The 20,968-nt window shown below is 40.4% G+C and overlaps 1 protein-coding gene across 1 annotated transcript in view; it reads left to right on the top strand.

Moving 5' to 3' along the window:
- pou6f2 (POU class 6 homeobox 2) overlaps positions 1 to 20,968 on the top strand; it is a 506,133-nt gene that overhangs the window by 152,073 nt on the left and 333,092 nt on the right. The window contains exon 3 of the mRNA XM_059645822.1: positions 11,515 to 11,606. Coding sequence (XP_059501805.1) covers positions 11,515 to 11,606 — 92 coding nt within the window. The remainder of the gene's footprint in view (positions 1 to 11,514; positions 11,607 to 20,968) is intronic.

Raw genomic sequence — 20,968 nt, 5'->3', positions numbered from 1 at the left:
TATCCTAGCTCACTAGTACCTACCTACAGTACCATACCCTATTTCTCCCTGAATCATAAATGCCAGTATGGAGAACTAGCTCCTGGCTGTTCATCCTGGCGTCATGGAAATAATATTTCAGAGTCGTGTCCTCAAAGTTGAATCCCATATCCTTGTTTCTGCCCTGACCTTCCTCCTCCCCCTCCATGTGCAGCTAGGGCACTGATAGAGCTAAGAAAATGGTACTATCTGTACTCCCGCAGAAACAATCACCCTCACCGATATTTAAAACTGAATACTAGTTAAAGAGTGAGATGCACTCGGATCTCCTGCACATCCTTCATGGTGCTTTTTATCTGATTGCAAGGTAATCACCCATTCTCTCTTTGCCTACTCAATCTAATGCTAGGAGGTAACCACCTCTAATCTAAAACCAGAGCTTGAGTTCCTCAAGTTGAAGATACATCCTGTATTGTTGGTTCCAGGATTTAAAAAGGGTCCTGAAATTCCACACATCATGCAAGAAAAGGGATTTAAAATACTACCTGATGATACAATGCAACATGAACAGAAAGCTTCTCAGAGCACTCAGCTGTGCAAAGTAAGTTCATAAGTGTCAAATAAACTTTCTGACAAAATAGTGAAGTAGATATTAGAATCATTTAAGGAACGTTTTGATGGTTCAGTAGGGGAATGTTGAAATGCTTCTGGTAAGATAACATAACGTGAGCTGAGCAGTCTTCTTCATCTGCATCTCTCTATGATAAATCCTAATGGTTACAGTTTTAGTCTGAAGGTATGACAGTGCACGTTCCCAACTCCTGAAGTTTATGTTCACTCTTCCTTAGCTTGTGACTTTACCCACTCGAGGCTATTTCCAATTCTCTTCCTGTGGCATTATTATCTCTCATTTTAAGTACACCACACGTATCTTCCAGTATTGAAGATACCTTCCTCCCTAAGAAATTTTCTGAGAACTCTTTTGGAAGAAGTTGTCCTCATTGCATGTTTTAGTAATCAACTCCAAAGTGAATAAAATGAAAGAAGTTTTACTTCACTTCCTGCCTGGTTACTTTGTAATCATGTCCCATTGTTCTCCATTCATTTTTTACTCAAGCCATTTATCTAATGAGATAGAATTTCTTCCTTAATTGAGAAAAGTTTAATCATATCAACTTAATTTCACAATGAATAGGCCATGGTTCAGTTAGCCTATCCAAATAACTAAGCACTTAAGTCTAAATATTATTTTTGATATCTTCTTTCTGTATGCACTGTTTTCTAGGGCTTCAATATCCCCAATATTTGTGGAGATCAAAACTAGACCCATGACTCTAATTTCTGCAAGAACAGTGTTGACTGTTGAATTTCTCATTGGAATATACCAGCTATATATTCCATATTCCTAAACCCCTGTTATGTTCTCAGTAGCCTAGTTCTATTGCTTGTAATCTTCAGTGTTTATGCACAATGGTGCCTATATTCCTCTCCTGCTCAGCTTGTCTTAATAGATAAACCTTGAAAAAGCACACAAGGCTGGAATCTACTAACCACATCATGTGTTTATCCAGAATGAAAGTTATGAAACAAATGGATTACGATCCCCCTGGTAACAAAACACATCTGACAGCATCTGTGGAAAGAGAAATACAGTTCAGCTCATTATTGTATTGATTGTCTGAAATGTTCGATTGCTAAGATTCCAGGTGCAGTACCACACACATAGTCCGACACTATACTCACGCAACCTGACTTGTCAAGAGGGTGAGGGGGGTGAACTACTTCCCTCTACATGTTATAGCCCTTTCAGAGGAGGAATAATATATGCATCTTTATATAATTAATCATCTATATTTATGGACCCCAATCATTACACATGGATGCTGTGGAATCAAAGTGTGAAAAGTATGCCTTACCGAGAGAAGTCTTCTTAGAAATATTGAAATAAATGTTCCTAGATTGATTGAAAATTATGAATAAAGGCCACCAGTGAGAAGCAATATCCCAGCTGATGATACACACCAGCTGGCCTCCATCAGCTCTAACCTCACCTAGAATTTGCAGAGTCAGTGGAAGGGAACCTAAACGCACTGAGAGGAATTGGCACATGCTTCACTAGGTGCACATTCCAATAACTGTCCCTTGTGTCTAGAAAGTCCATGCCTACTTAAATGTGAGAGAGCTTACCTAATCCCCACCTCTGGCTATGTCTCCTTTGGATGGCTGCGAATGCAGAAAAAAATTTTAAAAAGGAAAACTGTTTCTTTCTTTGTGGAGCTAGGGACACATTTGTCCTTCTGGAGATAGTATATTGCAACTCACTCAGTCTCCCACCCTCAAATGTATCAGTTCATAGTGGAATAGAAACTTCTCATGGCAGCCTTGGCTTTTCCCATTGCTTCCCAACTCCAATCAATAAAATTTGTTGGAAACAAAGTGGATGTAATTTCCTTACCTAACTATTATGTTTGAAGTTCCCAGAAAAATGAACATTTGTTGAGGACGTCCTTTCAAATTTGAATGTCTTTTTAAAACATGTGTTTGTCACCAGAAATTGCCCATCCCTAATTTTACCTTTGACTGAGTGACTTCAGAAGGCAGTTAAGAGTCAACATATTACTGTGTGTGCCCGGTGTTACATATAAGTCAGGTAATGATGGTTAATTTCTTTCTCTAAACAGAACTAGTAAACCAGATGGATTTATAGGACAATCGATGATGGTTTAGTATTGAACATTACTGGCAATTGTTTCCAATTCTAGAATTATTAACTTAAATTATATCAGCAGCCACGATGGCATTTGAAGCCTTGTGTTTACCTGCCTGTGAGCTTCTGGATTACTAATCCTGTGACATCACCACAATGCCAGCATCTTCCCTGGTTATGGAAAATTTGGGCTCTGAAGAACAGAGATACAGACTGAAATGTTAATTCAGTATCTTTGTCTATAGATGCTGTCAGACCAGCTGAATTTCCCCAGCATGCTCTGATGGTTTCAGATTTGGTATTTTGCTTTTATTCATTGCATGTAAACGTCTGCAGAGAATTCAGCTTTGGTGATCTGCTTTATTATAAGAAATGGGCATTTGATGCATTTAGAGAGAGGTGGGCACTGCAGGGTGTCTTATTTCTCCACTCAACTCCAAATTGATTGTTGATTTGATTCCCTCTCTCCCTTTCCCTCACCTATCCCGTTGTTGCACTACTCCGATGAACTTTGATAGAAGTTGATAGTTAATTGGAGACACGATTGATTTAGTGCTGTAAGATAAATGGGGCATTGCAGGGACTGGAGTGCATCATCTCTCCTTCTGATACCATTTTGATTTTGCTATGTCCCATGTTTTACCCACTTGTTTTGTTGTTGTTGCACTGCTGTCTATCATTAATTTATTTAGCTGACTGTTTGGTTGATTTGGTGGTTGGGCTGGTTTTCAATCCGTGGAAGGGGTCATAGCTCCTGACTGCTTGTCCCCCTTCTGCAGCTACGTTTATGTCCCAGTTTGTGTCCACGGAGAGGGAACACACAGTGTCCACCTGCACCGTAGAAACATTTAGAGAGAGGTGAGCTTGGAAAGGTCTGGAGTACGTTATCTCTTCTAGAAAGCTGTGACCATCTTCAATATAGAAAATACACATCGACTTTGCCCCCTCTTGTTTCAGATTAGGATTGCCAGTTTCCATTGTATCAGGTAGGGCTGCAAATCTGTGGGTGTTGGAGCGCACCTTATGTCTGTCCACTGCCTCAGAAATTCATCTGCCATCCAAATTTGCAATAGACAAAGAAAGGTGGCATTTTAACAGCGCACCTCCTCACTATTGTATTGCACTGCCAGCCTAGATTCTGTGCGTAAAACACTGGATTAGAACTTGAACCCCCAACCTGGAATCCTGGTATCATATTAGAGTGAGGCTTACAGGGCACTCTTAACTAGTCTCCCACTTATGTTCTCTGATTTACAACCAGCCATTATTTTGTTTATTTTAAATCATTTATTTCTTTAATCACCAACTGCATTCTGTATCTTTGTGTATCTTTTAGTTGTTTTGTTATTAATATTAACCTGAACCACTGTCTCTCAGTTCACTGCCATAAGGAAAACTGAAAGTAGATCAAACAACAAGTTGCATTTCTCTAACATATTTTAACTAGTAAAGCCTCCCAACAAGTATGTGTTTTACTGGGAAACTTTTGTTCAATGTGGAGTTAATTACTGACAGATATTGACCAATTAATTTACAGGGATTTCACAACTCCATTTTTACTTCTTTGGAAATTATTTAACTTATTTATCAATAAACCAAAAATTACAGTATAGAAAGGCTCCACTGAGGGAGCATGGAATTAGAAAAACATAGAAAGAGGAATGTAAGTCTTCTGGCAAAACAGACAATAAGCATTTTTTAATGATCTTCATGAAATATGTATTATTCTTTGCTTACCCAATGGATAAATATGTATTACAATGACATAAACAAACCTCTGCAACTAACATGATACCAATATCTCATCAACAGCACTTGAAAAGATCAAGTTGTGTATTTACTCTACTAGTTAAGGAAGGTGGGAGATGAAAACCAGACATTTCTAGACCAGTTAGCCTAACATCTGTTATCAGGAAATTTACTGAAGTGTATGAATAAACACAGGGTAACTAAACACCTTGAAAATTTCCAGATGATCAGAAAGCCTACGTAGGTTTGCAAAATGAAAGACAATGCAAATACAGAACGTGTACTTATTTAGGTTGGTTTTGTGGTTTATTTTTTTTTAAATGATGTTGTGGTTTCTTTAGGTTACTTACTGAGTGTAAAACACAAAACCTTGAACAGTACAGCACAGGAACAGGCCCTTTAGCCCACCGTGTCTGTGCTGACCATGATAATCTTATTTGCCTGCAACATGGTCCATATCACTCAGTTCCCTACCTGGCCTTGTGTCTGCCCAAGTATCTCTGAAAGATTGCTATTGTATCTGCTCTTGCCACCTCCCTAGCAGCATTTTCCAGCAACCTATCACCCTCTATGTAAAAAAAACTTGCCTCACACTTCTCCTTTAAACTTTCCCTCCTTCATCTTAAATCTGTGTTCCCCAGTATTTGACATTTCCATGCTGGGAAATAGACTCCAACTATCTAATCTATACTTATCATGATTTTATATATTTATATCAGTTTGTCCCTCTAATATTCTGTTATCTAGCCTTAAGAAATAGCAGGACATCAGGACATAAATTGTCCCATTGGGAACACCCAGCATGGGTTCATGAAGGGCAGGTCATGTTTAACTAATTTGGTGGAATTCTTTGAGGACATTATTTGCATGGTGGACAGTGGGGAACCTGTGGATGTGGTGTATCTGGATTTCCAGAAGGCATTTGACAAGGTGCTACACCAAAGGCTGCTACATAAGATAAGGTTGCACGGCATTACAGGTAATGTATTGGCATGGATAGAAGATTGCTTGACCAGGAGAAAGCAAACAGTAGGGGTAAATGGGTACTTTTCTGGTTGGAGGTCAGTGGCTCGTGGTGTGCCTCAGGGATCAGCGTTGGGTCCGCAATTGTTTACAATTTACATAGATGATTTGGAGTTGGGGACAAAGTGTGGTGTGTCAAAATTTGCAGATGACACTAAGATGAGTGGTAGAGCAAAGTGTGCAAAAGACACTGAAGGTCTGCAGAGGGATATAAATAGTCCAAGTGAGTGGACAAAGGTCTGGCAGATGGAGTACAATGCTGATAAGAGTAAGGTCATCTATTTTGGTAGGAATAACAGCAAAATGGGCTATGTTTTAAATGGTAAAAAATTGCAGCACGCTGCTGTGCAGAGGGTCTTGGGTGTCCTTGTGCACGAATCGCTAAAAGTAGAATTTCAGGTGCAGCAGGTAATTAACAAAACAAACGGAATTTTGTCTGTCATTGCTAGAGGGATGGAGTTTAAAAACAGGGAGACTATGCTGCAGCTGTATAGGCTCCTGGTGAGGCCACACCTGGAGTACTGTGTGCAGTTTTGGTCTCCTTACTTGAGAAGAGACATACTAGCACTGGAGGGGGGTGCAGAGGAGATTCAGTCGGTTGATTCCAGAGTTGAGACGGTTGGATTATGAGGAGAGACTGAATACACTGGAATTATACTCATTGGAATTCAGAAGAATGAAGGGAGATCTTAAAGAAAAATATAAGATTATAAAGGGAATAGATAAAGTGGAGGCAGGGAGGTTGTTTCCGCTAGCAGGTGAAACTAAGCTCAGAGTGCATCGCCTCAAAATAAAGGGAAGCAGATGTAGGACTGAGGTCAGGAGGAACTCCTTCACCCAAAGGGTTGTGAATCTGTGGAATTCGCTCCCCAGTGAAGTGGTTGAAGCTAGTACGCTGAATGTTTTTAAGGCAAGGCTAGACAAATTTTTGAACAGTGAAGGAATTAAGGGTTATGGTGAGCAGGCGGGTAGGTGGAGCTGAGTCTCAAAAAGGTTAACCGTGATCTTATTAAAGGGTGAGGCAGGCTCGAGGGGCTGGATGGCCTAGTCCTGCACCTAGTTCTTATATCCTTAATAGTTTGACCAGCAGTCCAGAATGTGGGTCATTGTCAGTCCTCTGGCTGTTTAGTCATGAGGCTAACACAATCAGGGAGATATACAGCCATCACTCAGAGATTCGGGCATTTTTTTGTCTGATGTTGTCTAATTATGTTTCTTCAGAGAATAGACTACAGTCCATTAGGCCTGTCCAGAGAAACTCCGGAAAGAGCGGGGGTGGGGGGGTGGTCGCTGGGGGTTTTCTGTGTACGATTGCCACAGGAAGGAGACCTGAGGATGTACTTGTCGGCTTTGGAGGCCACAGACTGTGAGGGGGAGGGAGCAGATGACAACTGTGAAGGGTTAAACTATAATTATAAGGGTGGGGAGCGCAAGGTAAAGTTTGAATGTAAGTGGGATGATGTGGGGCTGAGTTCATCCATAGCAGGAGCACCATGATTTCAAGGCAGGAATAGTGCATCATCACACCTAGCCTGGACACCTCATAAGCCAAGAACTCGGATGGCAAAGGTGAGTGGATGCAGGCTCAAGTAGATGGGTTTGCCCTGGAGATCCACAGGGATCAATGTTGGAACCACAACGGTTTACAATATATATTGGTGACTTAGAAGAAGAAAGCAACTGTATTATAGTGAAATCAAATTTGCAGAAGACCCAAAAATAGGTGGTAGGGCAGGTAGTTTGAGTAGATTGGCAAAAAGTTAGCAAAAGGAGTACAATGTGGGAAAATGTGAAACGGTTAATTTTGGAGGAGAGAATAAAAGAACGAGAATATTATTTAAATGGAGAAAACCTGCAGAAAGCTGCAACACAAATGGACATGGTGGGGTCCTTGTGCATGAAACACAGGAAGCTAGCACACTGGTGCAGCAAGTAATTGTGACAGCTAATGAAATGTTGGCCTTTATTTCAAGGGGGTTGGAGAAGTCTGTCTGTAACTAGATACGGTGCTGTTGAGAGCATATCTGGAGTACTGTCAGCAGCTTTAGTTCCCTTGTTTATGAAAAGATATTATTTTATTGGAGGCAGTTCAGAGATGTTCACTAGGATGATCCCTGGTATTTGGGAGATTGTCTTCTGAGCAAAAGCTAAACAGATTGGGACGCTACTCACTGGCATTTAGAAGAATAAGAAGTGATCTCATTGAAACATATTGGATTCTTGACAGGGTAAATGCTGAGAGAATGTTTCCCCTCATGGGAGAGTCTAAGACTAGAGGACATAGCCTCAGAATGAAAGGTTGCCAAGTTAAAACTAAGATGAGAAGGAACATCTTCTCTCAGAGGGTTGTGAGTCTTTGGAACTCCTTGCCACAGAGAACTAAGGGGCAGAATCCCTGTGTATATTTAAGGCTGAGACAGAAACATTCCAGATCAGTAGGGAAATCAAGAGTTATGGGAAAAAAGCAGAAAACCAAACACATAGAACATCGAATCAACCATAATCCTGTTGAATGAAGGATTAGGTTCGGGAGACTGAATGGCCTTCTCCTGTTTCTATTCTTATGGCCTGTTATTTGAGAGAATTCCCCTTATCTTGATCGCCCCATCTACCAGGTCCCTGTCAGAAAATCACAGTGCTGTTTACCCTTTCTCCCGAAGCTGACTGCAAGATGTGCCTCATCTGTCCCTCTTTCCAAAGGTAAGAACAAAACTGCACTCCATACTCCAGATGTGATCTCACCACGGCTGTATGTATAATTGCAGTCAGACTATCTTTATCCTGTACTTCAGTTTTCTTGTAACAAAGGCCGAAACACCATTTGCCTTCTTAAATGCTTGCTGGACCTGCATGTTAACTCTCAGTGACTCATGAGCAAAGACACCCAAGTCTGTTTGAAGTTCAACACTGCTCAGCCTCCTACTCGCTACCAAAGTGGATAATCTCACATTTTTCGGTATTGTTTTCCATCTGCCAATTTTTTACCCAATCACCTAACCTCTCCAAATCTGTTTGAAGTATCCTCCTCACAGCTCACACTTACACCTAGTTTTCTGCCATCTGCAAATTTGGAAATTTGACGTTTAATTCGCACATGCAAATCATTCGTGTAAACTGTGAATAGCTGGGACCTAAACGATGATCTGTGTGGGATATTACGGCCATCCAACCTGGAAATGGGATTTTTCTTACCCGACTATGTTCTGTCTATTAACAAGTTCTCAATCCATTTCAATATATTCCTCCTAATGCCATGTAACTGATTTTTTTTAAGACAAATGGATAGACTCCTTTTAGGCAGGCGAATCAAATAGTATTGGATAGATGGAAATATGGAATTCAAAATATAAATAGTTCAAGAGGCAGGCTGATTTATTTCTGCTCCTATGTCATATATCCACATATGATAAATTTTGTTTATTGACCTGTTGTGTGGAAACTTATCAAAAATCTAATGAAGATCTAAATATATTATGTACAGCAGTTCTCTCTTATCAATTCTGAAAATTACATCCTCAAAAACCCCCCAACATATTGTTATTTCTGGAGAAGGGTCATGGGACTCAAAATTTTGTTTAACTTTGTTTCTCTGTCCACAGTCACTGTCAGACCTGCTTTGTTTCTCCAGCACTTTCTATTCTTAGTGTTCAATATAATTTCCCTTATATGAGTCCATGTTGACTTTGCTAAATCCCCTCACCCACCCTCCATTATTTTATTCACTCACAGAATGTAGGTTTCACTGGCCAGTCCAGCATTTATTTCCCATTCCTGATTCATTGATCATGAACCGAATTTATGACCCCATTTAAGTTCACAAGGTTCACAGGCGATATTCACTGAAAGGCAGGAAAGTGAAAAGAACCACACCTCATAGTGCCAGTTTAGCTGAAGAGTGGCTGCCTAGTAATGCTCACTTTACCATTCCCCTGTGACTTGCTTCCTGCTTCCTTTCTCCTGGTTGTGCTACTCTACAGGCCGGATTATCATGTGACACCATAGGGCCAACTCCCAGACCATATCAGGGTATAGTGTGTCTGGGTTCGAGCATAACTTCAAACTTGTCCACATATTGCCACATACATTAGGTTGGGAGATCATTTTGATCACATCAGATTTTCTTGGCCTGTTTGTACATATGGCACTTCTCATGGTAACTCTGGATATGGACTATTTCATTGAAGCATAAAATCTGCCAGTACAGAAGGAGCCTTTTGGTAATTGTGACTTTGCTGGCTCATTGAAAGGACTGAACAATTGTAATTCCCTTGATAACAAGGTAGGGAGCTGGATGAATACTGCAGGCCAAGCAGCATCAGAGGAGCAGGAAAGCTGACGCTTTGGGGCCAGAATTTCCTTGTTTTTTTCCACAATTAACACTGCAAATATGTAGAAATATGTTGAATTCTGTTTTGAAAATTACAATTGCATTTGCTTCTATCATCCTTTCATCTAGTATATTACAGATCATAACATCTTGCTATATGAAGAACATTTGCTTTCTCCTATCTTTGTTTATTTTGTTTGAATGTATGGCTTCTGTCTACCTACACTTTGGCCAATGGAACCCTGGGTTCGGTCTTGTTTCTATGTCTTGGGCCTTGACACCTTTCTTAAAGAGTGGTGCCCAAGTTAGACATTATGCTACGTAATTAGATTCAAACTACTGAACCTTCTCTGAACTGCCTCCAGTGCCAGTGTGGTTTTCCTTACATAAAGGGACCTAATCTGTTCACAGCTTTGGTCTGATTCATGTTTTGTGCAGTTTTAGCTAGACCTCCGGATTTTTATTCTCCCTTCCCCTTAAAGTTAAGGCCAGCAGTCCATTTGCCTTCCTTATTACCTGCTGAATTTGATGTTACTTTTTTGTGATTCAGTCACGAGGACCTCGAAATCCCTTTGTGCTGCTTGTCTTTGTTGTCTTTCCGATTTAGTAATAGTCAACTCTGCTTTTCTTCCTACCAAACTGCATAAGCTGTCATTTTCTAATATTATTTTCTATCTACCAAGTTTTTTTGCCGACTCACTTCATCTATTTCTCCCTCTTTGTGCCAATGGGATGTAGTTTAAGAACAAGCAATCTCACTTTTAAGACTTGGATGAGGAGAATTTGTTTTTCGAAAGGCCATCAGAGAGTGTAATTCTGTTTCACTGAAGGTAGTGGAACTGGGTGTTTAAATTTATTGAAGGCAGAGTTAGGCTTATCATAGGCCAGAGAGTCAAAGATAGCGGGGCAAAAAGGCAAGTTAGCCGAGACCACAAGCAAAACAACCATAATCTTATTGAAGTAGGCACAAAAGGCCAATTAACCAACTCCTGCTCCTAAATCCAATGTTCTCCTTATAATGACCAATGTAGGGTAGTTCTCAAACCTAATTCCTTTTAATTGTAAGAGTCCTAACACAAAAATTTAAATATAATCACATTAATTACTATGTTTTATTGATTACTTGCATTTTGTTAAACCTTAATATTTACTTTTTTACCATGATATCAAAAAACTTTACATCTGAGGTGTAAAACATGAAACACTTGATTTGACACAATATCAATTTCTCCACTATGATCTCAGGTGTGAAACTGATTGTCAGTTTGGAAATATGCAGGCAGGCATTGCATTTTATGTATGAATAATTTCCATTTACTCCTTATTTTTGGTCCTGGATCAGTCGTTATTTTACTGAGCATTTTACTCAGCTTGCTAAACATTTCAGTGACATCACAAGGCTGAAATTTGCTCATTGCACTGGTGGGGCTCAAATGCTTCACCTGCTGTCATCTCTCGAGAGGCTTGCACTCATTCAGTTCTTCAGCTTCCACTTTTGATTCATCAGACCAGCGCATATGCTTTAGTCAGTTGCTTATTGTAAGAAATGTGATAGTGATGCTTTGTTTAGATATTCATCGGATTGAATGGATTAATTGTGCAACCAAGCAATAATTTGAGATCATCATAAACTCATTGGTTTTTAGTTTTTAAAAAAAGTAGGTTTTGCATAACATCTTAAATGGAAAATTCTGGTGGATATTTAGTGGTTCTTCTATTTGGGTTTCAGGGACCAGAGGAAGCTCGACACAGTCCGAACCTGGCACGACCGACCAGCACCAGCCTAGCCAAACACACCCTTCCTTTTCAGTTGGGGCACAGGTGAGTAGATAGCAATTTTATACAGGTGAGAGTTTGCCTAGGTCACTTGTTTCTGCATGTATACATGTAAAAATCAATCTTTGTGCAAGAATGTCTTTTTCTTTTCCAATTCTGTTGAAACACTGCATGAGTCAGGGCACATTATCGAAAATCGGTCAATAATTTGTTCTCACTGCATGAGTAAGAAACGTTGAACTAAATATTCCAGATATTTCAAGCAATTGCAAGATATTACTGTGAGTATCAAAGGTGGTTACCAGCTAAACTTGTCAGTGTTTTTTTAAATCTTAGTTCCAACATTGCCTATCAAATTGTGGCCAGATCTCCTGCTTCTTGTCCTTGGTGCCAGCTGAGTTCTCAATGATTGAGCCTTGGCCATATGTTTTTCTCATGTGGCCTCCTCCCTGGTTTTTCTTAACCACAAGGAACAGGCAGGTTTGGGTCAGGCAGAGGTACCAAAGTGTCCACTTGTGGCTTGAATGGAAATGGAAAAGTGGAGGGACGTCCAATCTTTTCCAAGGATGTGAGCTAGCATTTCAAATAATATGCAGAGGCCATAACCTCATTGTTATTCTACTCCTGTAATTTATCTATGGCCGGCTGAGGAATCCATTAGCTACGTCCAGACAAAGGCTTTGTAATCTGAAATCCAAGTTCCCATTAATTTTAAGATATCTAGAATTGCAGGTACTAATAATCTTGATATTCAGATTCAATAACGATCTTTCTACAAGATATGAGCATGAAGAAAACTCTTGTCTAAATGGCCATATCCACAAAACTCAGGCAACCAAACACACAAACAATGAATAAGCAACACCAGGTTTACATTAGCCGGGCTTCAAGAGCTGGTGATTGAGTCATAGGTCACTACGAGTCATATGGGTTGTCCCAACCTGTGCAATCTTAGTTAATAATAATTGTCCAGCTTCAAATTATTCTGTGTTATTACCGTATTTTAGTGGTAGGCTTAATTAAAAGGGAACCATAGTATGTTGATATATGTCAACGATACAGATGCAAAAAGCATAATGCTTTCAAATGCATTATGCATGTTTGTTCAATTAGTCTGTCTACTTTCATTAGGCCCTATTCTGTGCAGTGATCTTGAGTGCACTTTTGCTCCCCACAGCGCAGAAAATCAATATCCCTTGTTGTGGTAGATTAGCACTAGTATGTTAATGTATATGACAGGAATTTAAATAAAACACCTTTTATACTGGGGTTTGGGAGAAACTGATTAGCAAGAATATTGAAGAACCATGCAATCTCCCTTCTCTTCATAAAGAAAGACAGTATTTAAACTTGATTGCTCCCAAAACAAGTGTATGGTGCTTTCCCACTCCCCAGTGCAGCGATATGCATGACTACTAACTCATGCACATAGATTGTATTGCAGCAAGTACATAAAGTAGCTGCTGCTTGTTCGTTTTAAGCTTTTTAGGATCCAGCTAACTTTAAACATAAAGTTGTTTGGCCGGACGCCTGAGCCAGTATGACCTGCAACACTTTAAAGCTGACGTGCACCTCTTAAACGGAAGATGCATTGTAACTGGAGACCATGCTGACAGTAACATGGGAAGTTAATCTAGTGTGTCAACCATTATGGAAGAGAGCATGGCTTCAAGGCTTTCCTATGAAGCACTGGAAGCCTTGGTGAAGCATACGGAAAGGAGGAATCATATATTTGGAGGAGGTAAGAAACTGCCCAAGTCCATGCAAGAAGAGCAAAGTACCATGGGGCTCAGTGCCAAGAGTCAGGATCCCCCCAAAGGCTTGAATGCTGTGCCACATGAATTTGAATGCCTTGCATACGTATTCACTGTCAGTTTCAAAACCATGCATCTTCATCTGCGCTACATGCCTCAGACCCTGTTTCATGTATGGTACCCTCATCATTTGCCTGCAACCAATTTATATTAATCAGGGCTTCTACTTCCTGTTCAAAAGCTCACTTCTCTCCCACACATTTAATAATGCTCTAGACTTCACACTTACATCCCACAGCTTGCAAAAGCTGCCAACTACTCATCCATAACATCACAACATCCGTATTGTAGAGCACACAGTGGAACGCTTGCCTGTCTCCTGCAGGATGAGATGACACACAAGTGGAGATAGTCGAACCTAACCAGAAAATGCATTTTGACCTGTTTGTCTTAAACCCGTGGAGAAGGTGTTTGCCATTACTGGAATGCCTTACTGCTGAAGCCTCAGACATAATCCTTCTCCTAACACCCAATCTCCTACCCGTAAGCTGTAAATAGAATAAGCATACACCTCATATTTTACACATATTTTACATACCACAGCCTTAGCCATGTGACTTTCATCCTTCAAAAATTTGATCCTGGGCTGGGAAATGGAGAAACAGGAAGGAGTAATGATGAAAATACCTTCAGTTGACTTCACAGAGGAAGCAGTCAGCTCAGATACTTGCACTGAACCAAATTTGTAGGGTAGCATTAAGGCGGGAACTCTAAATGATGACACACGTGAGAATAAAGTGCAGTCAAATCTATTCAATTGAGAGATCGGTTTTCCTCATGCAGTGATGGATAGCGAACTTTAAGACGATGCAGGAATTTCTAAATTCAAGATAGAAGGAGCCAGTCTCACCAGTCCATTGAGCTCGTCACCTTCACAGTGACCGGCAAAGTTGACCTTGCCCTGCAATGAGGTTATGTCGGTGGCCACAACAGTTGACAGATTTTAATGAGAACGTCCTTGGCAAAGCACAGGCTTTTTACACATTATTCCTCGCTTTCCAAGGCTCAGGTAAGAAAATTGTTTCCTAACTACTCTGGATGAATACAGCTTTTTCTTGAAAGTCTTTTCCCATTTCTGCTTCTCCCTCTTCCAGCAGCCAGTCCTGCTCCTATTTAGTTTCCATCTATTCTTCAAAACATGCGTAAGAAGGTGTTTGTCTTAGAATAAAGCATCAATGTGTAGGAGAAACTACTTTGTTTAAAAGCCTCGAAGTCAGACAAAAACCCTTCAGCACCTGTACCTATAGAGATTTGCATCTTCAAACAACAATTGGAAGCGTGTAATACTTGTAGAATCACAGCAATAAACAGAATAAATCAACAAGAAACTAACCTTCAAATCTGTGAGAATCTCTTGAACTATCACTGGTTGGCTTCATTGCAAGGAGAGATGAACAGTTCCTTCCTGCTGCTAAAAGGGTATATCTCTGTGTAGCAAACTGAAAGATTGAGCTCAAAATGGTATTCTTGGCATTTAACAGCTACTCTTTTACCATTGCTGGTGAGAGGCTATTACAAAGTGTATTCTGCCCGAAATCCCTCTGAAGAACAGTAAATAACACAATACAGAAATAATGAATGCCTTGAAGACGCACTTTGACCCCTACATGAATGGAACTCATGAATGTTATGTGTTCTGTATTAGGTTCATGGTGAAAGAGCACATTGTTTAGTAAATAACTGTATTCCTACATATCACAGAATCCTCTGAATTTGTGAAACTAAAAGTTGATCTCATTAAAGATTAAACTATCTTGGGCAAGAGAGAACTTACATTGATAGCTTTTCCACTGAGAAAAAAGAAAAATACTCGCAGAAAAGCGCTTTAAAGGGCTGAGCTATTGATCACAGAGTTGTGAATTCAGCCCGATCTATCTCAAAAGCAAGCCTTCCTTCCATTGACTCCATCTATACGTGCTGCTGCCTTGAGAAAGCAGGCAACAGGAATTAAAGACCCCTCCCACTCTTGTTATACTCTTTTCCACCCTCTTATATCAAGTAGAAGATACAAAGTTCAAAAACATGTAACTACAGATTCAAGAACAGCTTCTTCCCTGCTGTTATCAGACTTATAATCAGAACTCTCGTATGTTAGAGTTGATCTTTCTCTGTGTAGCTATAACACTATATTCTGCATTCTGTTCTACTACATTGATCCATTTATGTTAGGTATGATTTGTCTGGATAGCATGCAAAAACAATACTTCTCACTGTATCTTGGTACCTGTGACAATAATAAATTGGGTCAGTGCCTGAAGCATTTTCAAAGCACAACAATCCAGGCTTTGCATTATGCTGACAGATATTCCAGGCCAAAAGAGGAGAAAGGTCATGGACAAAGGAAGGATACAAATCCTGTGGAGGAAATCTGACAAAGGAAAAGGAGTGATATTCAGTGTGGGAGAGGGGAATTCTCATCTGAAGAATCCAAATCCTTTTGTGTGCAAATGTTGTCCTGCAAGGAAGCACAAAAACTAATATTGAATGCCACTTGAAAGAGATCAGCAGAAGAGACTGATGAATCACTGCACAGCATACAAAGGATTGGCTTGGTGATAATGGGAACTGCAGATGCTGGAGAATCCAAGATAATAAAGTGTGAAGCTGGATGAACACAGCAGGCCAAGCAGCATCTCAGGAGCACAAAAGCTGACGTTTCGGGCTTAGACCCTTCATCAGAGAGTCTCTGATGAAGGGTCTAGGCCCAAAACGTCAGCTTTTGTGCTCCTGAGATGCTGCTTGGCCTGCTGTGTTCATCCAGCTTCACACTTTATTATCAAAGGATTGGCTCAGTCAGGACAATAGGTGCTAAATTCTTTATGATTATTTGGATTGATGATTGGGCAAGGACGCCATTAGATTAACATAGAGTCAGACACTAGTGCGCATTACAGTAATGTGGCTCAAAATGGAGATCTCAAAAGTAGGAGGGAGGCACTCATTTTTCTAGTGAGAGGACACATTTAGTCTGAGAGCCAAATGTGATGACAAAACTGAAGATCTGGTGTTAGAAGTCACAGAAGACAGCTAAAGTCACTCCTGTCAGTTAAAGCAGGTCTAAAACTTAGGCTGGTAACCTTCAATGTGCCTAAAGAAGTTGGCAATGTGTCACAGCACACAAAACCACTAAACAGTTGAACAGATCCAAGAGGATATCTTCCTGGATAACCAAGTAGATGAGACTGTAAAACCAATTTGATATTTGTCAAGGAAGTTTCCAGTTCCTGTCAACACCAGCCAGGATACAAATTAGAAGAGCTGGAAAAGAAGAGAGGAGTCAAGAAGTGATAATTTCTACAGAATGTTTCACTGCTAACATGCTGCCAATGCATTCGGAGTATTTATAAAAGAATCTGAATAAAGATTGGAAAGGAACTCATTACCCCACGCCAGTCATTGAAGGATTTTGTCACAATTTGCAAAGGTAAAATCTTCACGACTGTGGACTTGAGAGATGGGGAGTGAAATTGGATGAAAGCAGCAGGTTTCTATCTACATTTTGAATGCTGATTGGGAGATACAAATAGGCGTGCGTGCCATTTGGCATTTTCACGGCTCCAAAAGAGTAGCAACGCAGACAGCATGAAATAGTCAATGATCTGCCAGAAGTGAAGGCTACATGGGCGGTCTGCTGAACTTATGGAAGCAGCGACACAATGGAGGAAGCCATTGCTGATTACAATCGATATCTAGTGTGAATCCCGGACAGACATTGCCATCTGAACCTGGTGAAGAAATGTCACAGAGGAGGTTCAGCAAAATATATGACGGGAATTGTTATAGAGACTGGGTGCTTTTATATATGTAGTAGAGAGACAGTCTGTGTAGATCATTTGCTCCAAAGAGGAAAACTGACAAAGGGAATGCTGGAGGAGCCTCCTCTTGTCCCAATTCCTTCCGTAGTCCAAAGTGAAAGTAAGAAAAAACTGAAAATGTGCTGGTTTTAAAGAATCCACCAGTAGAGCAAAATAATTCTGGGTGTTGGATTAAGACAAGTCAATGTCACAGTGCCAGCCATGAAATGGAATTGGTATTCAAAGTCAAAGTTCAGGTTTGATCCAGTCAGACCCATTGAGAGAGGATAGTCAAGGTAATGGAAGTGGTAGTTGATGCCTATGCAGAAAGAGAAATAAGTTAAATAGGTGATATAAAAACGTTGAAAGCAAGAAAAAAAATATTCTTTATGTTGTTTCTTGTCTAATGGTAACATAAATATTTGCTTAACAAAAAATATTAAGGGAGAACAGTTTGTTGCATGGAAATTAGCCCAGATGTATCATTCATATGTGTTTTGCATGTGTTTACAGTAAAAACAAATAGGTAACCAAACGTGTTAAAATTTCAAGTATTGTTAATTATATTTACTGATGCAATTTATCCAATTCATGCAAAGTATACCATCTTACAGCTTTATGTAGGATTTTTTTTAAATGGTGGGAGAGTGTAGTTCATTATAAATTCTGAAGCTATGCTACTACCCGTTTTGTAGGGCACGTGTAAAGCCTGCAGCTGAGCATGTTACTCAATGCAATATGCCATGAGGGGAGAACTTAGTCATCATCATATTGAGACTTATAGAACAAAATGGTATCAGGCTTGAAATAACTCAACTCATAGCATCTATGGCTTTTGTTTTATTGCTTCTCACAATTTCATGATGATTCTTTATTGAACAGATTTCCCTTTTTGAAGGATATTCAGACTTCAATAAGATGTCAGCCAAAGTGGCCATTTTCAGTTTATCACTGAGTGAGAGGGGACTAGCAGTGAATACCTCATGTACTGAATTCACACATGCTTTGCAAAACTCAATTGTAGAGGTTTCTCAGCAGGTAAATTGAAGACTCAGTCGACACTATCACTGGAGGGCCATCAGTGACAATTCTCCTGATGCCCCTTCTGTTGATTCATATCATTTGGAATATTTCAGTTCTAGCTTCAGCTGCAGAACTTAGGGCATCCTTTTACGTTTTGTGTTGTTCGGTTCTAGTTAGCAAGTCAAATTCTGTTACCAAGAACTGAGAAGTCTTGCGACTGTGAGGCAAGTCATCTGCTTACTCACGTGACGTCCAGTTTTGTTGTGTGTTCTCGTCCATAAAACGGATTGGAAATTGACAATATAACACTGGGCAAAAAGTGCAGCTCTGTACAAAAAAGAAAACGACAGCAACCTGGGAACTGCTTTTTTTCAGAATTTTGGAAAGATTTCGTGGTAAATAATAGAGATGGCATGGGTTTTGTCCTCCTATTGGATACCCAGCAAGAATCTCATGTTGCCTGTTTATGAGGAGGCCACCCACATCAGGCAAAAGCAAGAACCCAGGGCAGAGGTTTCCAGGCTAGGTGGTGACTGGTGAATTGCTGATGGTCCTGGGCATAGATCAGTGACCGTAGGAGTGGGTTGCTGGATGGGGGTTGGCATTTATCAGTTTATCACTGGGTGAGAGGGGACTAGCATCCGCTCTGTCTAGGCCATTCAGTATTCTGTAAGTTTCAATTAGATTCCCCCCACTTCATCCTTCTAAACTCCAATGAGTATAGTCCCAGAGTCCTCAAGCGTACCTCATATGTTAAGCTTCTAATTCCTGGGACCATTCTCGTGAACCTCCTCTGACCTTGCTGCAGGGCCAGTACATCCTTCCTGAGACCTAGGGCCCAAAACTGCACGCAGTACTCCAAATGTGGCATGACCAGGGCCATCTAAAGCTTCAGTAGTACATCCTCTTTTATATTCAAGTCCTCTCAAAATAAATGCTAACATTGCATTTGCCTTCCGGACTACTGACTCAACCTGCAAGTTTATCTTGAGAGCATCCTAGACTAGAACTCCAAAGTTTGTTTGCACTTCAGACTTCTGAATTTTCTCTCCATTTAGAAAATAGTCCATGTTTTTATTCTTCTTACCAAAGTGCATTTAATTCATTAAAAGTGTTGAAAGGTGATTTGCTTTAGAAATCAATCTGCTCTTAACATGTCATTCTTAAAGAATAATCCACAAACTTTCAGCTTCAGTTGCTCTTGTCAGTCATTGCATATATCAGTGAAACAATCCAAACATGCTGAAAGGTATTTTTGAGCCAATGAATTCCAGTATTCCTATGTGGCATAGATAACAAAATATGAGGCTGGATGAACACAGCAGGCCAAGCAGCATCTCAGGAGCACAAAAGCTGACGTTTTGGGCCTAGACCCTTCATCAGAGAGCTCTCTGATGAAGGGTCTAGGCCCGAAACGTCAGCTTTTGTGCTCCTGAGATGCTGCTTGGCCTGCTGTGTTCATCCAGCCTCACATTTTGTTATCTTGGAATCTCCAGCATCTGCAGTTCCCATTATCTCTGATTCCTATGTGGCATGCTGTGTCTGGCATCTTTCAGGAGAATTTTAACCCTCAAGAACTGGAGAGTGGGAAGCAAGCAAGGGTTGAAAATTAATAATTTTTAAAGCTGGAATACAAGCTGGCTCCAACACATCCATCTTTGGATTCACCTGAGTTGTATTTGAATGATGCTGCAAAAACAACTCTTGAAATTCAGATATTTCCAAATTGTATTCAGGCAGCTTCTTATTAGAACAACGTAGAACCTTCAGAATTTCATTACTTCTTCTCAGGTTGTTTGTATCTTGTCTTTGAGTTTCCCTTGAGCAGCATAGGTCTCCCACAGTTCTGAAAACTGACTAGAAAAACAGAAGTAAGGTTCGACAGCTTTCGGTGGATTTTTCTTTTAAATTGTCATTGTCCAATTTGAGTAAAAGCTCAGACATTCCAGCTGTTGTGACTTCCCTCTGGTAAATGTGTAACAAAATGTTACTATGGCTGCAACTTGTACATCATGTTTTTGAGCATTTCAAGCTGAAAGGATGATAATGGAAAATACCTGGGATGTGTATGACAATAAATGACAGTAGGAAGTCCATCACCTTCCACATCAGTGATGATATGTTGCCATGGAATCAGCATAGCAACAGCAGAAAAGCCCACAGGAGAGAATTGCCCAAAAGTAGGCTGCACAGGAGAAAGGCGCACACAAGATGGATTCTCATTTCCCAGTGGAATCTTCAAGTTCCCTGGCAATTTCTTCGGAGCCAGCTTGTCAGGGGTTCCACAAGGTCGTCATGTGCAACTCCCACCTAGCTTCAGAATTGACTATACAGCCATTAATTCTATTTCCCTGCACAGATGCTGCCTGAACTGCAGAGTCTTAGCCAGCCCTTTCCATTTCCATTTCAGAGAGGGCCTTTAGCTGTACCAGGAGCACAGCTCCACTCCGATCTGCCCTGCCCCACTCCACATCACATCATTGGCCTGCAGCTGGGTGCCTACCTCCAGCCCAGGACAAGTACCCTCTCCCCTCGCTTTCTGAGTTGGGATACTGGAATCTAACGGTTAGCTCCCTTTAAGTGGCCTTAAATTTAAGTTTATATTAAGCCAATGAGCTAAGTGCAAGTTAACTTGACTCACTCCCTCATGAGATTAAGTAGGTCTGTCTCAACTTCAAGAATGAAGTTTGCGAATGGTATGTTTGTTACATGAGCATTTTTGAGCTCATCCACTTTTGTTCCTGACCTCAGCAAGGGTCAGTAATTCAGCTCACTA

The sequence above is a fragment of the Stegostoma tigrinum genome, chromosome 5 (genome assembly GCF_030684315.1).
Source record: "Stegostoma tigrinum isolate sSteTig4 chromosome 5, sSteTig4.hap1, whole genome shotgun sequence".
NCBI lineage: Eukaryota > Metazoa > Chordata > Chondrichthyes > Orectolobiformes > Stegostomatidae > Stegostoma > Stegostoma tigrinum.
The sequence above is the reverse complement of the archived record's forward strand: the minus strand, read 5'-3'. Positions and strand labels throughout refer to the sequence as shown.